At 46.8% G+C, this 21779-nt stretch overlaps 1 protein-coding gene across 2 annotated transcripts; it reads left to right on the top strand.

Moving 5' to 3' along the window:
* The first annotated feature begins 53 nt into the window (after positions 1–53).
* Taf5l (TATA-box binding protein associated factor 5 like) lies at positions 54–19919 on the top strand. Of its 2 annotated transcripts, none has more exons than XM_032887416.1 (4): positions 54–152; positions 12563–12707; positions 14613–14717; positions 17755–19919. In XM_032887416.1, exons 2-4 carry the CDS (start codon positions 12566–12568, stop codon positions 19275–19277), a joined length of 1770 nt encoding a protein of 589 aa, XP_032743307.1. In that variant the 5' UTR covers positions 54–152; positions 12563–12565; the 3' UTR covers positions 19278–19919. The 2 variants fall into 2 exon arrangements, with proteins under 2 accessions (XP_032743307.1, XP_032743308.1); XM_032887417.1 differs by lacking the exon at positions 54–152 and adding an exon at positions 248–485.
* The last annotated feature ends 1860 nt before the right edge of the window (positions 19920–21779 follow it).

The following is a 21779-nucleotide window of genomic DNA, read 5'->3' as shown; positions in this document are numbered from 1 at the left end:
GGGGCGGCCACCGAGAATCCCAGGCGCGGCAGGACGTAGGGCGCGGGGACCCGGCTAGCGGACCGCGGTACGGAGTCCTGCGGCGGGCAACTGATACGGAAGCAGCCGGTGCCGGGGCGGCGGCGGGGCAGCGGAGCCGCCTGGGATGTTCAGTGAGTGCGGGCGGGGCGCGGACGGGGGAGGGAGGGGACGCGGGGAGGGGCCTCGGGCGAGCGGCTCGTTCGCTCGCGCGCGCGCGCGTCTCTGCGAAGTCCCGGCCTCCTCGCGCGCGCGCGCGCGGTTTAGAGCGACCCCGCACGTGGCGGCCCCGGCTGCACGCGCCCGGAGACCCCGCGGCCCCGCCGGGCGCCCTCGCGCGGAGCCAACTGTGCGAGCTCACGAGGGCGCTCGGCGGAAGTGGGCAGCGGACGGACGGCTCGCGGCGGCTGCCGCCGGGAAACGCAGCCCGGCGGACCTCGCTGGCGCTCTGGCTCCGGCGTCGAGAGGTGAGTTCCCCCTGGCCGGGACCCTGACCCGCAGGTGGATGGTCTCTGCCGGGAGTCCGCTCCAGCCCGGCCCGCCCTTTTGGAAAGTGAAGTAGGAAGGGAGTCCGCCTTCTCCCAGGTTACAGACTTCTTGGCTACTTAAACTCTGAGGGGCTGAGTGTCACGGATGGGGTTGGTGACCGCGGAGACTTAAGAGTTGCAGCCGTGCAGCTGGCATGCTTGCCTCGGTTTCTCCCGTAAAATGGGATGGTAATTTAAAACGACACTCAGCTGGTAGTGGTGGCGCACTCCGTAATCCCAACACTCTGTAGGCTGAGGCAGAAAGATTGCTGCGAATTTATTGTTGGCCAGCCTGGTGTACGAAGTGAGTTCTGCGACAGAGTGAGACTTGGTCTAAATACACACACTCACACTCGTGAGCCTTGTTTTATGAACTATAAAGCGAATATTAAAACGGAAAAACCGAAAAGTCAGTTTGTGCTTTCAGTATTTGCCATCAGTAATAAATTAGGTTCGTGTGTTTTGGGACAGTCTCTTCCACCTGTGAGATTCATGTGTGCTTCTGCCACTGAAGACAGGCGAAGACCCCTTCTGACTGCTTAGTAATTGGTTGCTTTTGTTAGTCTTCACTGTATGTTAGAATCTATGAACGGCATCGGGTGACAAAAGAGGGGACTTTGCTTTTTTTCTTTTTGACTTGTTTTAGCTTGATCTTGTGTAACACCAGCACTGCTCACTGAACACTATGTGAAGTCACGCTTCCAGCCTTCCACATAGCCATCAGCGTGTCAGCTGGTGAACTTCCAGGCTCTCAGTTGGAATAAGCATCAGAGAGCGTGCGTAGGCCCCTGTGCTCTCTTAGGAGTCCAGTGTAGGATCAGTGGAGCATAGGGTGCAGGTTCAGACACTGTATCACAGGACTGCGTTCCCATCCAGGAACTACATGACTACATGGGCAAGTTGTCTGACTACTATGGACCTCAGCTTTTTTCACCTGAAGAGTTTACCTGCCTATAGGGTAAAGGCAGATGGTCTGTGGGAAGTACTTAAGATGGTGTCTTGCTTAGCCGTGGAATGTTGAGTAAACATCAGGTAACAATGGCAGTGCAGGCAACAGTACTATGACATGGACTGTGATGGTGTTCCAGGCTCCGAGAGTAGAAGGGCAAAGACCAAGAAGCCATGGGAGGAAGAGATAGCCAGACTGAGCATCAAGATTTGTCCACACCAGGTGAGCATTTGTGAGGGTGCCTCCAAAGGAGAGGGATTGGCCAAAGCCTATGTAAAAGGTGAGGAAACCCCAGAAAGTGAGAACAAAGATTGTTCTAGTGGGTAAACAGCAGATCAGTGCAACCTGGAAATGACATGGGTAGGTTTTATGTTCTATCCTCCAGTGAAAGCAGTGAGTTTTAAACTGGTGAGTTTTAAACTGATAACATTGGCTTTTTGGGAAGAAGGCCTGTGGTAATGTGGGGCTGGGTAGAAGTAGAAAAGGCCATCCCTTCTGTGTCTAGCTTAGTACAGAAATTTTTAATCTGGATTTCAAAGCTTAGAGAATGCTGAAACAAAACATGAAGATACAGGTTGTTCTAGACAGTATTTCCTAAAAACTGTATTTTTGTGTATGTCGTGTACCAAGTTGCAAGGCTGGTTTCTCTGCGACGTCTCCCTGTGGTTAGATGGTGTTACCCCATGTTGCGGTCTCCCTACCAGGCAGCTCAGTCTTCAGGAGAGCACGCCAGGCTGGAGCAAGCCAGTGGTGTGGGTTTGGAACTTTGATTCAATCTCACCAAATCAGTTATATAAACAACAAAAATAAATGTTCACTGAGAATTGATTGCTGGGGTTATGTCTCAGAGACATAGGTACAGACCAGAGGTAAAATACGAACTAATCTGGAAATGGTGGTTTGTTCTTGTGGTCCTAGTGCAACAGGCCATAGCAAGGGGTTAGTAAGTTCAGGGTCAGGCTGACTAGGTACAGAGTTTAGGTAGGCTATCATGGGCTACATAGCAAAAACTCTGACGGGGTGGGGGATTGTAAAAGGGGAATGAGAAAGTGCTTATCTATCGATAGCTTGGGCTGAGACTTCCAGCAAGGAGAGCACATGTGGATTTGAATAAGAAGCGCTGAAGACTGAGGATGGCTTGGCTACTGTGGAAAGCCTTAGGCTTCATCCCTATTGCCTACCCCCCACCTCCACCTCTCCCAAAAAAATCTTACTTATGGTGACCTGGTAGGTAAGATAAAATGCTTTGGAAAGCCAATTATATATGGCCTGGGACTCACTTGCAACAGTTCCTGTCTAGCCTCCTTAGTGCTCAGGTTAAGAATATGCCCCAGTAATGTAGAGTGGCTTAGTCCACTGGGGTTTCAGATGTGTGTAGACAGTTGTAGCACAGTTTGATACAGTATGCCTTCTATGTCAATGAACTTTTACATAATGGTGTTTTGAATGGTGTTGCCCCCCATAGACTAACTTGTGGTTTTGTGTGTGTATGGGAGGGGTTACCTTGTTTACATAGCCTTGGCTATACTGTCACTCACTATGTAGACCAGGGTTGCCCGCCTCCTGAGTAAGTGAAGCCGTATATCGCCACAATAAGGGATTAACCATGCCGGCATGGCTTGCATGTTTGGTGCCTTGATGACATTCTTTGGGGAAGGATTAGGAGGCGTTGCCTTCTTGGAGATGTATCACTGAGGGTTGGCTTTAAGATTTCAAAAGTCCATGCCAGGTCTAGTCTCTCTGTGCCTCCAACTTGTGAATAAGATGTAAGCTTTCAGCTACCGCTCCAGTGCCGTGCCTCGCTTGTCTGCTGCCTTGCTCCTCACCGTGATACTCGTGGATCTACCCTCTGAAATAGGAAGCAGGCCCCCCCTTAAATGCTTGCTTTTGCCCGGTGGTGGTGGTGGTGGCGGTGGCGGTGATGGTGACGACGGTAGTGAGCATCAGTGGTAGTGGTGCACATCTTTAATCCCAGCACTCAAGAGACAGAGGCAGGTAAATCGTGAGTTTGAGGACCTCCTGGTCTACAAAGCTAATTCCAGGACATCCAGGGCTATATAGAGAAACCCTGTTTGAACACATTACCACCACCACCACCACCAAAATACTTGCTTTTATAAGTTGCTTTGGTCATGGTTTCCCTTCATTAGCAATAGAAAGGTAACCAAGAAAATAGACCTTCTCTTCCCCGAGCTCTAGAGACAGTATTCATGTAGAAATAAGATGCTTGTGGCGTTCCTGGCTCCTAGAAATTCCAAAAGGCCAAAAGCCTAAAAGAAGTCCAGGCGGAAACCAAACAGCGCTCAAACTGTCAGATCAGAATACAGTTCATGCTACCTGTCCCTTCAGAAGAAGGAAGGATAGGAGCTAAATCTTAATATTGCTTTAATCAGTGTTATCAGTCTGAGAAAGCAGAGAGTCATAGTGTGTCTTAAATCCCAGCTCCAGACAGCAGATTATATAAGGAGAGGAGGGTGTTGGAGACAACATGTCATTCACTCCAGAGCTCAGTCTGGACCCTTTGGTCAGCCACATTTCTGAGCCTTAGGGTGCTGAAGCTTCTCTCCTCATCTCTTCCTCTTCTCTCATTCTGTGGGTGTTTGAGTGCAGGCGTTGCTTCTTGAAATGCAGGGTTGGGGGGGGAGAGATGGCCCAGCGGTTAAGAGCACTGACTGCTCTTTCTGAGATCCTGAGTTCAATTCCCAGCAACCACGTGGTGACGCAAACCATCGGTGAGTCTGAAGACAGCAATGGCTTACTTACATGTATTAAATAAACAAATCTTTTTTAAAGAAAAGAAAGAAATGCAGGGTTACGTTAGGTTCTGCTGGTCTCCACTCTGTACGCTTCCAGGAGCATCTGAGCTGAGGGTTAGCTCAGGACAAACTAACATTAATGACCTTGTGCACCAGATCCTTTTCACAGTGTAAAGTTTCTACAGAATATGAAAATACTCTCTGTTCTGCATTGCCTTTTCTTTTTGAGATGGGGGTTGTTTTGCCCTGGCTGTTCTAGAACTTGCTATGTAGACCAACCTGTGCTTAACCCCCCAGAGATCTACCTGTCTCTGCCTCCTGGGTAGTGAATTAAAGGGCATCATCACAAGCCATTCCACATCCCTGTCTTCTCCAGTGTCTCCCCATGGCTGCCTGTGTCTGTATCCTCCTACTGGCCTCAGCGCCACTCTTGGCCTTGGTTTTCCCTGGGATTGAAATTATGGGTGTGCACCTAAGAAAACCCTCCCACTTGGCATGGTGTCCCACAGCTTTAACCCAGCACCCAGAAGTAGATCTATTTATGTTGAAGAGCTGCATGGTCTAGCAATGCAAGTTCCAGGCCAGCCAGAGCTAACAAACAAAAACCCTTCTGTCTAGTGGACTATCATCTGGGGAGTAGTAGTGAGTATAGAGAGACTTCATTGTGACAAGGGAACTTATTTAGAGATAGGTGAATGTTGAGATAGTCTAGTTAAGAAATGTGTTGTGCTGTTAGTAGGAAGAACAAATGATTCTTTTTAGAAAGAAATTTCAAAAGAAATTAAGAGATTTCTTACAAGGGGCAAAGTATCTTACGAGACTGACTAGTAGCACCATTAAGTTGGCCAGGAGTTATGCGTGGTTCAGACCTACACTCTCAGCACTCCGGAAGCTGAGGTAAGAGCATTGCCCAGTTGTCTCTGAGGACAAGTTGAGCAGTGTCTAGCCCATCATGAGAGCATGAACAAAAGATAGATTAAGACAGAAGGTGAGGACTCGCAGTCTTGAGTAGCAGCTCATTGTGGCTGAGCAGAGTCAGCTGGATAAGGAGACTGGTGTGGAACCACTAGGCTGGGATGTTGTAGACAAAATTTGTTAACCAGAAAAAATATGGAAATCTTGAAGGTGATAAAAAAAATCAGCCTTTTTCTCCCTTTTGAGATTTTATGTTAATAAGCTCTACATACCACATATATGTAGTGCCCTTGAAGACCAGAATAGAGTGGCAGAGCCCCAGAGACTAGAATTGCACACAGTTGTAAACTGCCATGTGGGTTCTAGGAATTGAACTCATTCATGTCCTCTGGAAGAACACCTCTGAGCTGTCTATCCAGCCCAAGAAATCAGCTTCTGATGTTGTCCATGTTTTGTGGTTCCTAAATATAAACTTCATAGCCGCCACCACCACTAAAACCCCTGGTTTGTCCATTTCATCCTGAGCCCGGGTTATAGGCCTCATTTACAAGTTCTTTTATTCCTTAAGAAAACTTCAGGAGAAAGCACAACTACAGTTGAAGCTTATTGCTGTGTCTGAGCAAAGATTCCCTTTGAAAGGCAGTCATGTTTGGAGGTAGAGATGGGATCAGAAGTTCAAGGCCTTTCTCTGGTTACCTGCAGTAAATGTGAAGTCAGCCTGGATACATGAGACAGGGTCTGAGGGAAAGTCAGAGTTTAATGATGTGAGACACAGCTAAAACTCTACAGTGTGTAACACTTACTTCACCTTCGACTCACATCCCACAAAGCTAATTGAATACACTGTGTGACAGTGGGAGTTCTAGACTTTTGGGTGTCCACTTAGGTGACCTTGCTCCATGGGATGGCACATGCCTGTTATCCAGTATTGACGTGAGGCCTGGACATCCCAAGTTCAAGGACATCTTCAGAGAGAACTGACTTGGGCTATGTGAGATCCTGTGAAAAAATGAAACCAACCAGCAAAACAAAAAAGATGGGGAGAGGAGAACTTGAGTACCTTAGGTATTTTACATGGCATCTCAAACAAAAGTATAAAGTTTTAGACCCCCCCCCCACCAGCTGTGGATTGAACCCAGGACCGCTCTACCACTGAACTAAATCCCCAAACCCTAATTCCAGACTTTTTAAAGCATGAGTTCACAATTAGGAAAAATAGCTCTTCATACCCTCAAAGCTGGCCCATAGTCAACAACTCTTATCAAGCTAACTTATGGGTTGTGTAGAAGTTAGATTCCCTGGATTTACATTGAACTCATTCATGAAGCTTCCATGCGAAAGGAGTGACTTGTGTCTATATAGTAGTGTCTTGGCACTTCACAGGGCTGAGTACTTGCTGGTCTTAGACTTGGTATTTCCTGCCTACTGTACTTGATAGTAAGTGGATGAGGCTGAGATACAGCATATCCTGATGGACTGGGGTTACCAGGCCCTGCTCCAACAGGGAGGCCCTTCTCATACTGGGAAGTGTGGGAGGAGTCAGCAGCTTTTCCTTCCTGGTTGCTACTTGGAGTGGTCAAGGCTTGACGCTGCTGCTTTGTGGAGTGTTCCTGAAACGGAAGCCACCATTAAGATACAGGAGAAGGGCATTTGCTATCAGTTTTGTGTGAACCGAAAACTGAGAAGCCTTGAAATTTAAACAAAAGCTTGAATAATTATATCCAAGACCCTGCATTTTATTAGTGCTTTATTATGTTCACTGGAAAATGGGCAGGTATCTCATCTGAGTCTTAGGAGACTGGGATCTATTTTAAGGTGTACACACGGCTTGAGGACACATACACATGCCCATTTATGGACATCTTACCATGGAAATCCAGTTTCTCTGAGGCATTCTTTCATTCTTTTGCTTGAAATGTGTGCATCGGAATAGAACCAGCTAAGCCGGTTGAATCATGCCTATGGTATTTTGTGTTTCACATGGGCTATAAACACAGTTCCTGCTGAATTTCTGCCTTGAGGTCTTTGGCCCAGAAGCTGACTCACCTGTCCTCAGGGAGAGTCCTTGAGAGTAAAGGTAGTTGCATTCAAACAATCCTAACCAGGCAGTTAATTGGGGGTAAGTTCTTCTGTCAGTGTTTACAAACTTCTCTCAATGCTAAATGTAGCTAAATGTTTGGTTTAGGGTGGGGTTTCTCTGTGTGACAACCCTGACTGTCCTGGACTTGTAGGGCAGGCTGGCCTTGAATTTACAGTGACCCACCTGCCTCGGCTTCCTGAGTGCTGGGACTAAAGGCATGCATCACCACGCCCAGCTTTGTTTAGACAAAGCTAAACTCAATTTTTTGTAGCCCTAGGCCAGTCTTTGTGCTTTGCCTTTCACTTCCTCCACATGCTAGGGTTACAGGTCTGGGCCACAGTACATTTCTCTCGTTTCTTTAACAGCTAGAGCATCTTTCCCCTCATCTGCAGACACGTATGTATTGTCCTATCTTGAAGACAATCTCCAGTCTGTTCTCCCTGGTTGCCTGTATCTCACAGGCAGGGTTTTCCTGTTAGAAGGGCTTGGTTGTGAAAGACCTCCGGAGAGGACCTTTCCCTCAGGAGGAGACCCCAAGCGCCCAATGACTGAGCCGAGGCCACTCGGATGCAATCAGCAAGAGGGTTTATTGGAAAACACAGGTACCTTCGGGCACACAGTCTCTTCGAAGGACTTGCGAGCCCAGCAGCTCCAGCATGGGGCTTTTATAGGGTTTGGGGAAGCAGAAGCGGGCGTACAGAAGCAGATGCATAGTTACGGGGATTGGTGGATTCAAACGAGGCACATAGACATGTTCACATATGATTGGCTATTTCACATGATGAGGTAATAAGGTATAGCTACACACATTGGCAGGTTTGGGGCGTCCTGAATGTCGGGGGCTGGGGGCTTATCTCTTCCTGCCAGGTGGCCTGTGAGTCAGATCCGGTACTCCTGGTCTGTTCTGCATTCCTTTCCTTTTATGGTCTGTTAGTTCTAGCGGCAGGGCAGGGCTGCCTGGACTTGGTTTTCACAGTGTTTAGCCCTGAGGTTGTGAATTTTGAAACTTACTCTTTTAACTTCATATTTTTAAACGTTAAATCTGTATAATTTTCCTTTCAATTGGAGCCTCAGTGGTAGTGCAAACCTTTAATCCCAATCCTCAGGAGGCAGAGGCAGGAGGATCTCTTAAGTTCCAGGATAGCCGGAGCTACACAGAGACACCCTGTCTTGAAAAACAACAGAAGGGCTTGATGGGAATGCTTGTGACTCAACCTGGGTACGTGTGTGCAGCTCCATGTCACTAAGCTTACAGTGGGAACTGTGGAAGGTCTTGGTTTTTGAAATGTAGAATTGGATTAGTTTAGCAGGGTTTAACACTGGGCACTGTGGAAAGCATCAGAGCAGGTATAGGATGATACAGGCAGGGCTGGAAGTCTTGACTCTCCTGTTTGTGCCACAGTAGGACAGAGTCATGGAGTCAGTTACTGTATGTTTGGTTCGCCCATCACCACCCCCCACCCTGGGTCAGGGGGAATTTGTTGTCTTAGACTTAGTCTGTAGCCTAACTACCCCAACAACGGTCAGCTGTGGATGGGAAGTCCAAGGCTGGTTGTTTAAGTAGATTACAACAGATGTGCTGGCAAGTAAATGCAAGCAAAGAAGAGCCAATCTTCTTCTTCCAATGTCCTTTTGTGGATCTCCAGCAGGTGTGGCCCAGATTAAGGTGTGTACCACCAGCTGACCTTGAACTCATCTCCTTGCCTTAGTCTCCTGGGATTAAAGGTGTGTCCAACCTTGCCTAGGCCTAAGCTATGCCTCAAGATCTCCATGCTAAGATCTAGGTCAGAAACTTGTGTCTTCCAGCCTCAGGATCACAGGTGAGCCCTCCAATTCTGGATTGTAGTTCATTCCAGATATAGTCAAGTTGACAACCAGGAATAGCCATTACAAAGGACACAGACCCACCAGGAATGAAGGTGTGGGCCACTCCTCCAGGAAAAGAGCAAAGACCTGCTGAGGTGCTTGTAGGGGGTGAAGGAAATACAGAATGGGTAGTAGAGGAAGGGAGTTAATGCCATCTAAGGCCACCTGACCAGCTGCAGAAACAAGGATTATAAAGTTCTATGAATGCTTCTGTATTGTTTTAAGAACACATTTGTATAGCTATTTGTGCTTTTTTCTAATTTCTTTAACACCAGTCGGTATTTAAGTTGAGATACTAAGATAATGTTCCCAAGGGACATTGCTCCGATGTAAATTTACAAGTGTGTGTGTGTGTGTGTGATCGGACTAGGAATAGTTTATATCATGTTAAGCGTGTTCATGGCCTTGTTACTGTTTCATGTGGACAAGAGATACTATTTGTGTCAGATTGGTAAGACGTGGACTGTTATGAACCCTAATAGTCGGGAACATTTTGTTTGTTACATACATGCTCTGTCTGTGCCTCCACCTCCCCTGTTTGTGTGGCTGTGTGACTGGAGATACTGGAGGATTGGTCTCAGAGTATCTCATAAATCAGTTTAGAAGGAACAAGACATTAACTCTGGAAGCAGTGTGTTAGCCAAGTAACCAGGGAAAATGTATCCATGCACAACACACTGCAAGGAATTATAGGTGGATGAGAGAGGTAAAGTCTTGAAAGGTATTTAACAAAAAAATAACAGCTGGAGAAAGAGTGCAGCAGGGAAGGGTACTGAATGCTCCTCCAGAGGGTGATTCCCAGCACCCATGTGACAGCTCACAGCCATCTGTGACTCTAGTTCCAGGGGATCCAATGGCACAAATGCTGTGAATAGACGCGCATGCAGGCAGAACACGCACACACATTTTAATTTTTTTTAACAGACCTGTAAAGATAACTTTTTAGGTTTTGAAACAGAATTTCTCTGTGTAGTCCCAGCTTACCTGGAATTCAGAGGTCCCTCAGCTTCTATCTCCCGGGTGCTGGAATTAAAGGTGTGCACCACTACTACCTGGCTGAAAAAGATGAAATTTTCACTATTTTTTTTTTTTTTTAGTGTAAGTGATTTTCAAAGTAGAAGGCTGGTCCATATAGTGACGCTGAACACTAAACACACCCTAAGCAGTCAGATGGAGCCCTGTGCAGCTGTGTGAGTGGGCAGGGCCGGGCTGTGCCGCACTGGGAGAGGTGGCCGCTGGTTTAAAGAAGGCTGCTTTGACAGGCGTGAGTATCTGTGACTGTTGTGTGCATTTTAGAATGGACAACACGTTTTGATCCTAGAGAAGAAAATCTGATGGCTGTTTAATATTTACAGTGGCATAAAGCATTATGGGTGTGTGATTACGGTTATTTCTGAGTTAGTTAAAACCCAAAAACGGCTGTGCATGCCTGTGAGGTCATTCGAAGTGGTAAGATCCACATCTCTGAGGTGGGAATACACACCTCTAACCTAGGCCGCATCTTCTGCTGACCAACTACTGGATTTTTGGACCTTCCATTCATAGGTAGTCATTGTTGGATTAGTTAGACCACAGGCTGTAAGCCTTTCTAATAAATCCTGTTTTCTCTATATTGGGAGAGGTTTATTCTGTAAGAGCTGTTACTCTAGAGAACCTGACTAATGGGAGTGGGGTTCCTAAAACATGATGGTTTTCATACAGATGCTCAGGTCCTCACCGCCCTCTTCAACCCCACTGATTGCCTTGGTCTCCTCTGCTGCTTTCCGCTCTTCTCTGGTGCCTGCAGGAGTTTTTGAAGGATTGGTTTGGTAGTGGTGTTTGCTGCCTCAGCAGTGTGTATCATTGTTAGGGTTGGTTACAGAGGTGAGCGAGGGGTTACTATAGGCCCATCTCCCTCCTCCAACAAGGGGTTTACTTTTCTTCGGCTTTTAGCTTTAATCCAGAGGGGCATGCCAGTTGTGTGTCACCTACATGGCTCTAGGCATTAATCTCAGCTCCTTAGTCCTCGTGGCAAGTTCTAGCACCTGCCGAGCAGTCTGTCTGGCCAAGCTTCTCTTTTAAAACGCACTAAGGGGCAGAGTGGACCATGAGGCAGTGAAAGAAAGTGGAGGGAAGTTGCACTAGGGAAGTGGAGAACTGGTCCTGAGGCAGGATCCACTGGAGAGAGGAGGACACTGTGCAGCTGGAACTGAGGCGGGCACAAGTGGACCTAAGAAGTTCATCTTGTTGCCCTTGGTCATCTCTGCTATAGTTTTCTGGCAAAGCACTGTTCAACACCATGACAATTGTACATGTTCCTGTTCATTATAGATTTGGTAGTGACAGAAAATACCTCCTTTCACTCACTTTTAAAAGCCTCAAGTGAACTTAGATTATTTTGAAAAGTAATTTGTCTTGCTCAGGTTCTCCCACTTTTCTTTCTTTCTTTTTCTTTTTTTTTTTTTTTTTTTTTTTTTTTTTTTTTTTTCCGGAGCTGGGGACAGAACCCAGGGCCTTGCGCTCGCTAGACAAGCGCTCTACTGCTGAGCTAAATCCCCAACCCCCACTTTTCTTTCTTAACAACTTATGTAACTCATGTCAACACATGGCCCAGCTACCCTTTCATGTTTCTCCTTTCTGCGTCTGTGATTTGATTGAATAATTACAAATGTTTTAATTAAGATGGAAACACATTGCTTAAATCCTCAACTTCAGGTGACACCATTTTCTTTGTTTGGAGAGAAGGTTTCTCTGTGTAGGCCAGGCTACCCTGGCTCCCTAGTGCCACTGTGACTGGTGGGCATCATCTTTTTTTTTTTTTGACTGTTAAGAACTGTGCCCTGGATATGGTTGCACCATTATTTAATCCCTGTACTTGGAAGGCAGAAGCAGGCAGGATCTCTGAGTTTAAGGTCACACTGACCTACAAATCAACCAACACTGTCTCAAAGAAAGGGGGAAAGAAGGATGGGTGCAGTGCAGCTCACTGGTTGGGTGCTTACTGACTTGTGCAAGGCTCTGGGACCCACCCTAGAGCCACACAAACCTCCCGTTGCTGGGTCCTCAGCTCGTCAGCGTCTGCTTACCCAGTGTCTGGGCATCTCGGGCCTTTATCTGATGCTGCCTCCTACTTGAGCTTGTACTGCACTGGCTCTTATGCTGCTAACAGCAGCTCTGACAGAGCAACAGAAATGGCCTAAGATTGAACTGGGCCTGCCTGCTACATGCGAGGACCACTGGTTGAATGACAGTGTATTTGAGAATAATGTGGGTGTGCTACCCCTGCTGTTTCTGTCCAAGAAGCTGGCTTTATGGCCTTTGGAAAAAAACAGATAAAATGAAGGAAAATGAGGGTTTACAATTAGGGGACCCAGACTGTGTCCTCACTGGGTAACTCAGTGTCTATCTTTCCAGCTTGTGACACCTCTGCTATCTGTCCCTTACACTTGCCTCCTGTGTTCCTTCTTCATAGGTCATGAAACGAGTGCGCACGGAGCAGGTTCAGGTGGCAGTGTCCTGCTACCTCAAACGCCGGCAGTACGTGGACTCAGAAGGCCCTTTGAAGCAAGGCCTGAGACTCTCACAGACCCCTGAGGAGATGGCGGCCAACCTCACAGGTATCAGGGTCCTATGGCTGGCCTGGAACAGGAGCTGTTAATGCCCACATGGATTCTCAGCAAAGAGTAGGCTACCAAGCCTTAGTGAGCAGCTTTGAGGGGCACTGGTCTCTAGGCCTTTCCTGTCCCTCAAAACTATGCTCACTGAATTTCTGGAGCCCCTAGCTAGAGTGTTTCCTTCCTCAGCATCCAGACTGTTTTATGTGCACCCAAGTAGTGCAACTTCTTTACCCTACAAGACCCTGAGTGTCTTGAACAGGTCCTCTCTGCTAGCATAGAACCTTGCTCCTGGGAGTCAGGCCTGTGCTGTGGGTGTACACTATAGCTTGATGGCTGGTCTAGTAAGCACCTCCAAGATTCTTAGAACTGAACATGATGGCTCCTACCTTTAATCCCAGCACTTGGGAGGCCAAAGTGGAAGAGCTGCCATTAGTTTGAGACCAGTTTGGAATATAGAGTGAGGTCTAAGCCAGACTAGGAACCATAAGGAACACTCCACTATCGGGTTAGAGGACATGTGAGATCTGGAAATAGATTATAGAACAATGATTAGGTGTTCAATATAGTTAGAGGGCCCAAGTTAGAACCAGCATTGTCTGAGGTGACCAGGAATTGGAAGGATTTTGACTGCCTGCTCTAGTTACCTCTGCGTTCTGGAGAGCAGACCTCTTCTTAACACCTCCTCTTCTGTACACTGTGTTTGACTCCTTCTGTTCTACTGTATCCACTAATATCCCTCTATCTATAATGTAGTAGCTAGATAGGACATTTTCTTCAGGACACTATAAAGATAACATCTGGAAGTCAAGGTCTGTACCACCTAAGTGGGTGCCTGCTACAAGGAATTTGAGAACATCTTTCTTCATTTGCAGAGCATCCGTGTCTCTGAATGTGATGTGAAAGTTTACCTTAAAGTTACAGTAGGAATCGAGAGCAGCATAGTGTAGACTCTTCAGTGTGTTGTGCAGAAAGCTTACGTTTCTTTTAGGAAGCATAAACTCAGGCCAGGTGTGATGACACACTCCTGTAATTCCAGCATAAGGAGAAAAAAAGAAAAAAGAAAGAAATTTCCAGGTCAGCTGGGGCTACATATGGTGACCCTCTCAGAAAAAGAAAGGGCATGTTTGCGTTCCAAAGAGCGAGACCCCAGGCTTCTTCCTTGTGCTAGCTTCCCAGAACACTACAGCCAGCCTCATTCCCCATTCCCTAGGAAGGCAAGTGAGCAGCAGTGTACTGGTCTCTAACCTGCCCTGACCAGGATACTCTGTGGGAAACTATTCGTGCCATGCTAAGTGGTGCCCCACACTCCCATCATCCGTGCTGCGTGCTGTGCCGCCTTTCGCATCCAGGGGCAGTAGGCCCTGGGAGAGACGCTTCTCCCTCAACATCCATAGCATAGCACTGAGCTAAGAAAATGCTGCTCAGGGAGAAAGAACATTTTGAATTTTTTTTTTCTATGTGCATTGGTGTTTTGCCTGCATTTATGCCAGGGGGTGGGGGGGTGTGATCAAGTCACTTGGCACTAGATTACAGACAGTTGTGAGCTGTCATGGGTGCTGGGACTTGAACTTGGATCCTCTGGAGGCATGACCTGTCTCTTAGATTGACAAACCCAGGCCATAGCACGTGTATGTACCATGTTAACAGAAGCTAGACATTTTCAGAAAAATCTCAGGAATGTTGCATGCATGTCTTCTCTTCACTTAAGCTGTTCAGGTCTCTGCCTAGTATTATGGGATATCAGAAGAGAAGGAAGACAAGGGGTGTTAGCAGCCTGTCCCAGTCTGTCAGGACCCTCGAGTCTTACTGAGAGATTCTCCTGTGCTCTGTGCCCTCTGTCCGTCCTGCTGTGTGGTGGATAGGAACTGCTTTCCTGCCTCTTGTCTCATGTGTCTTCCTCTCTAGTCCAATCAGAATCTGGTTGTGCCAATGCGGTGTCTGCAGCCCCTTGCCAGGCAGAACCCCAGCAATATGAAGTACAGTTTGGACGACTGAGGAACTTTCTCACTGGTGAGTACTTTTTAAGAAGTCAGATAGCATATTCTGTCACAAGCATAGTGTTAGGGTTTAAAGAGTCAGGTACTTTTTTATTTTTTTAAAGCACCACCACACTTTTAACACAGTGCTTGTATGCAAACAAAATTTCTGTGAGACTTAGATCTTAGGGTTAAGGATAGAGAACGCTGTGAGTCCTATTCTCTTTGCCTGTGGCTTTTGGCACAGTAATTTATGACTTCCTCTGAATGAATGAAAGTCAAATCAGCCATGGACAAAGTATCCTTTTGTGAAATGTATATTGTCTCTTGGAGTAGTGCTCATAAGTCAGATGGAGTTAGCTGTTGTCGTGTAGGCGGGCCATAGATTGAATGACCATGGAGACAAAATCATGGATGTGTGTTCCATTTGCTGCTTCTTACTCAGTGGTGTGAGGCTTTTTCAAACATTTGCTTAAGCAGAGCCTCTTACCCTGTTGGGCACCTCCACATCCTTGCGTGTGGGGTGAAGAGGAAGTTAGATGGCTGGCCCAAACCATCCACGTCTTCTGGACCAGTGTGGCCACAAGAAATAAAAAATACTCTCTACTCTGGACGGATTGAGAGTCATCAGCAGACACTGGCTTAGTAGCAGTGCAGTGGCGTACACTTCCCATCCTAGCACTCAGGACGCAGAAGCAGATGGAGTCTGAGTTTGAGGCCAGCCAGAGCTACATAGTGAGACGAGAGAGAGAGAGAGAGAGAGAGAGAGAGAGAGAGAGAGAGAGAGAGAGAGAGAGTGTGTGTGTGTGTGTGTGTGTGTGTGTGTTACATAATAGATTGCAAATAGTGGGGAGGCAGAGACATGAAGATTGAGAGTTCGAGGACAGAGGACATCCTCATAGCAAGTTTGAAGCCAGTCTAGGCTTCATGAGACCATGTGTTAAAACAAACCAGGAAAAGCTAAAGAGGTGGCCCATTGGGTAACCTGGCAACCTGAGCACAATCACCACATCCGGATCAGGAGAGGACCAAACTGCCGGTGTCTTCTGCCCTTCGCACACATAACCTGACACACACTTAAACACAAAACAAATAAAGATCATTTCCAAAGACTGTATTGGGGTCTAGAGAAGTGGCTCGGGTTAAGAGCACCAGGTTTGGATCGAGGCATCCACAAAGTAGTTAGCAATCACCTATAACTCCAGTTCCAGGGCACGCCCTCTGCTGGCCTTTGAAGGCACCAGGCACGCAGGTATACACAGACATAGATGAAGGCAGAACACCCATATACAAAAATCATTTCCAAACAAAATTTAAAAGCTGTGTTTATGGGTTCGGTCCCCAGCTCCGAAAAAAAGGAAAAAAAAAAAGCTGTGTTTAAAAAAAATAAAAACCGGTTGGGGATTTAGCTCATGGAAGAGTGATTGCCTAGCGAAGAAGGCCCTGGGTTCGTCCCCAGCTCCGAAAAAATAAATAAAATAAATAAATAAATAAATAAATAAATAAATAAATAAATAAAAAAAACTGACTGACTGACTGACTGACTTACTTCCAGTGAGGAAACCAGATACAGTTCAGCCCCATAGGTGTACTTGTACCATGGAGGGACCCTATGAAGTCCGGTCCTGGATGTTGTCTACCTCATGACTGTAGGATGACCCAGGAACAATAAGCCATCTTTAATTGTAGAGTAATTTTAATCACAGACCAGGGTGCTTTCCTTGAGCGTCTCTCAGTCTCTTAGTCTCTCAGTCTCTCGGTGAGCCGGCCACACTGCTGCACATTTGGACGACTGCACCTTAGGTGTTACCTGTGCTCCTTCCTGCTGTGGAGTGGCTCTTTAATAGGCTTGCAGAATATACAAACTGGCTTACATTTTTATTTAACTTACTTAAACATGAACAGATGTTACACTAAACATAAAACTTTCCTGTTTCTGTGCAAAATCCAAACTCATCACAGGTAAAACCCTAAAGGCAGTAAAATTCATGTTACAGGGGCTGTAACAGGTGGATTTTTTTTTTTTTTTTTTTTTTTTGTTTTTTTTTTTTGAGCTGGGGACCCAACCCAGGGCCTTTCGCTTCCTAGGCAAGCGCTTTACCACTGAGCTAAATCCCCAACCCCGTAACAGGTGGATTTTGCCAAGACCAACCCTGCTGCCCTCAAGTGTCTACACTGCTGTGGCTCTGAGCGAGTTGGGCCTGGCTCAGTGGTAGAGGTGGCTGTATCTGCAGAGCCCCACTCATTCTTTATCAGAGTGTCGTGACACTTGAGTTTCCCACTAATGAGTAGTCTCGGTGACAAAATAATGTCTAATTTATACTTCTCACTACTGAGCAGTAGAATCTTTGAATGAATATTCTCATCGTTGCGTAGGATAAACCAGCCTGGATAGCCAATGAGCTTTTTTTTTTTTTTTTTTTTTTAAGATTTATTTTTTTTTATATATTACATTGTTGCTGTCTTCAGACACCAGAAGAGGACATCAGATCCCATTACAGATGGTTGTGAGCCACCATGTGGTTGCTGGGATTTGAACTCAGGACCTCTGGAAGAGCAGTCAGGGCTCTTAACCACTGAGCCATCTCTCCAGCCCCAGAAGACTTCTTGACACAGGTTTTTTTCTGGCAGCCTGGAACGCCCTATGTAGATCACGTTGACCTCAAACACAGAAGTCCACCTGCCTCCCAAGCATTGGAATCAAAGGCATGAACCACCACCCCTAGCTTGTCACCAGGAGATTTTGAACATACCTGTGTTTCTAACTTGAAGCTTATCAGGATAAAAGTCTTTGTGTAGAACTCAGTCTGACTAGAACCTATCTCAGAAGTGTGGCTCTCTGACTTAAATAATGAAGAAGATGCTAGACTGTAGGCCTAACCACAGCTGCTGAGCGGTCACAAAACATGGCCAAATCTCCCGACCTTGACTGAACCTCGTAGTCTGCTCTTCCATGTTTGATTGGGAAGACTTTAAAACTCTAGACCTGTATGGGCAGGAAATATGGGGTATCCAGCTGTAGGAGAAGCCTGTTTCTCCAGTGTTACTGAGTGTCACTGTTGTCGTTGCAGATTCTGACTCCCAGTACAGCCATGAAGTTATGCCTCTCCTCTACCCTCTCTTTGTCTACCTCCACCTCAACCTGGTCCAGAGTGGCCCCAAGAGCACCGTGGAAAGCTTCTATAGCCGCTTCCATGGAATGTTCCTGCAGAATGCAAGTCAGAAGGACATCATCGAACAACTGCAGACCACGCAGACCATCCAGGATATTCTGTCAAACTTCCAGCTTCGTGCATTCCTGGACAACAAGTATGTGGTCCGTCTCCAGGAAGATAGCTACAACTACCTTATCCGCTACCTCCAAAGCGACAACAACACTGCCCTGTGCAAGGTGCTCGCCGTGCACATTCACTTGGACGTGCAGCCTGCTAAGAGGACAGACTACCAGCTGTATGCCAGTGGTGGCTCCTCCCGCAGTGAAAGCAGCAGCCTGGAGCCACCAGATGTGCCCAACCCTATCCTGCAGAACGAGGCTGCCCTGGAGGTCTTGCAGGAGAGTATCAAGCGGGTCAAGGATGGACCTCCCTCCCTCACCACCATCTGCTTCTATGCCTTCTATAACACAGAGCAGCTGCTGAATACCGCAGAGATCTCCTCTGACAGCAAACTGCTGGCTGCTGGGTTTGACAACTCCTGCATAAAGCTCTGGAGCTTGCGGTCCAAAAAGCTGAAGTCAGAGCCCCACCGTGTGGACACATCCCGTGTCCGGCTGGCTTGTGACACTCTGGAGGAGGAGGAGAGCGAAGACGATGACGTAGGCACGGAAATGAAGATTCTGCGGGGACACTGTGGCCCAGTGTATAGCACACGGTTCCTCGCGGACAGCTCAGGGCTGCTCTCTTGTTCTGAAGATATGTCCATCAGGTACTGGGACCTGGGGAGCTTCACCAACACTGTGCTGTATCAGGGACATGCCTACCCTGTGTGGGACGTGGACATCAGCCCCTACAGCCTGTACTTTGCCAGTGGGTCCCATGACCGTACCGCCAGGCTGTGGTCTTTTGATCGGACGTACCCGCTGAGGATATATGCAGGGCACCTGGCAGATGTGGACTGTGTCAAATTCCACCCCAACTCAAACTACTTAGCTACCGGCTCCACTGACAAAACTGTTCGTCTATGGAGTGCCCAGCAGGGGAACTCAGTGCGGCTTTTTACAGGTCACCGAGGCCCCGTGCTCTCCCTCTCCTTTTCTCCCAATGGTAAGTACTTGGCATCTGCTGGTGAGGACCAGCGGTTAAAGTTGTGGGACTTGGCCTCTGGGACACTTTTTAAAGAACTGAGAGGCCACACGGACAGCATCACCAGTCTGGCCTTTAGCCCGGACAGCGGTCTGATTGCTTCTGCCTCCATGGACAACTCTGTACGCGTCTGGGACATCAGAAGCACGTGCTGCAACACACCAGCTGACGGCTCTTCTGGGGAGCTTGTGGGCGTGTACACTGGGCAGATGAGCAACGTCCTGAGTGTACAGTTCATGGCCTGCAACCTCCTCCTAGTGACTGGAATCACACAAGAGAATCAAGAACATTAAGTTTTTATCCAGGTGGCAGACTGGGTGGGGCTGGAAGAGTGGTCACAGTCCAGGACTTGCTAAAACTGAATCAGTGATTGCAAAAGAGCCTTCCCCTACCCCACATGCACTCTACACAGCCCTGGTGCACAAGACTCCAGTTGAGAGCTGGGAAGCTCCCCCCAGGCCTGAGGCCTCCTGCTTCATGCAGGCATCGTGCTTTTGCATCTGTCTCTTCCCAGTGGGTGTACTGGACAGCTGCACAGCTCTCCCTATAGCAGCTGTAGACAGTCTCTCCTGTGGCTGCCCCTTGAGGGAAGTGGGGACAAAACCAGGATTTTTATTATATAATTAATAATTTTATTATTGAGAAGAGGAAACCTAGCACTGGCAGCAAGTGACTCTTGGCACTGGATATAATACTTGGAATTTTGAGGTTCAGGGAATTTAGACTCTGGTGGCTTAGTGTATCAGGAGAAAGGGGCACCATAACCATATGCTGTGCTTCTGTGGGCAGGCAGGCAGGTAGCGACTGAGCATGGGCTCCTGCAGTGATGGTGGCAGAGGTGGTTCTTCCATTGGCTGCACTTTTGTCAGCCTTTATACCCTGGGGAGAAGCACTGTGGTGGGCAGAGGGTGAGCCTCAGCGCTGCGCCAGTCAACAAATTATGATAAAGAATAATTTTGAATAAGTCACAAGATAGACAAGAAATGCTGGATTTAAAGATAACTTTTTGTGGCTTGTTGGTCTTTTTTTCTCCCTCAATGACCTGCTTCCACCTCACTGCAGTGTCGATAGTGAACGGGATGAATCATGAGTGCACACTCAAAAATATCGACCATGCTCTAAGGACAAAGCAAGTTCTGATGTCTGCTAAAGGATTAAATATTTCTGTTTTCTGAAAAGAGTTATTTTGTATTTTGTTTTCTATTAAAATGTATTTAGTTTCAAAAATTTGTGGCATCTCATTTATACTTTGAGAATAGTCGAGTGCGTCACTGGTCCTAGAAGGGTGCTTCTCACCTTTCTTCAGGGTAGTGGGCAGAACACTGGCCAGCCTAGTCACAAAGCAGCTTTAGAGGTCTAATGTATTCTTCGTATCATGCTCTTCCTGGGTTTCAGTCGGAAAGATTACCTACAGAAGGGATACATCAGTGTTACTAGCTGCTGACTAGAGGTAAGTGGGTGAAGGTCTATTTAATTTAGGAGGGTCCATGTAGCTGGACGTGACAGTACACACTTTTAATCCCAACACTCGTGAGGCAGATAAAAGTGGATCTTCTAGGAGATTGAGGCTTGCCTGGTCTACATAGTTCCAGGACTCCAAGGGTACATGATGTGGCACTGTTTCAAACAAAAAGAAATCCCATTGTAAACTCAGAGAGGTCTAAAACCTAAATTAATAATAAATTGGTTTTTGTTTTTTTTTTTTTTTTTTTTTTGTTTTTTTTTTTTGGAGCTGGGAACCGAACCCAGGGCCTTTGCGCTTCCTAGGCAAAGCGCTCTACCACTAGCTAGATCCCCAACCCTAATAATAAATTGTTAAACAATTCCAAGATGAATGGTGTGGTGGCCTGTAATACTAGCACTTGGGAGGACAGGAAGAGTCAGGAATTTGAGACTAGCCTGGGCTACGTAAGACCTTGTCTCAAAACAGCAAAAACCAAAGAATAATGTTAAGGGTAAGATAGATTGGCTTTAACACTTTTCTATAGATAGACTGGCCTGGAGGTTCAGAACTGTGCTTGGAGTTGGTGTATCTTCTAGTCCACTTTATTAGAGAAATAATTGAGAGCCGTTCATGCCAAGATGGTCCACATGGAAGTCCTCACTTATGCTAGGAAAACAGTGCAGGTAAGATGGAAGGATTGAGTTTCTTTTCAATTTTCAGGAAAATGTATTGCTTTAAACACCTCTGTAGTAAACAGACTTGCAGTGTGTGCACCAGTCTTGGGTACACAGCTGTGATCCCACTATTTGAGAGGCAGAGGAAGGAGGACCACTGTAAGAGGCCAGCTTGGTACACAGGAGGAAGAAAGGAAAAAATCTGAGAAAAATAAAATTGGGAATGGCTGCATCCTGTCTTTGTCATGCTTACAGTGTCTTGGTTGCATAGAAGTCTGCTCAGTGTAGACTTAGAATTGTGTCTTTCAAATTGATCTTTTACTACATGTGGATTAAAACTGTACTTAGCCTTTCTTTCATAGTGCTACATTTTAGTGGAATCTTCGTTTTCTACACCAGCATACCTGTCACTGACACCCTGTCAAAAAGGAAAAGTGTCCACTATGGAATTTCCTTGTCTTGTGAAACTAAGGAAGGATACAGGCACTCCTTGTCCATTTGAGTCACTGAAGGCAATTTAGGTGATTGCAAGTCCATGTTTCTCTAGGGACAGAATTTGTATTAGAAGGTGGTAAGCAAAACTAATACCATCTGTAACCCTGGTAATTGTTTGTCAACAAGCATCATCTGTAGTAGAGTTTCAAGCTGGCATTGCAATACTAGATGCTGTGGAAGGA

The sequence above is a fragment of the Rattus rattus genome, chromosome 17 (genome assembly GCF_011064425.1).
Source record: "Rattus rattus isolate New Zealand chromosome 17, Rrattus_CSIRO_v1, whole genome shotgun sequence".
Lineage (NCBI taxonomy): Eukaryota > Metazoa > Chordata > Mammalia > Rodentia > Muridae > Rattus > Rattus rattus.
The sequence above is the reverse complement of the archived record's forward strand: the minus strand, read 5'-3'. Positions and strand labels throughout refer to the sequence as shown.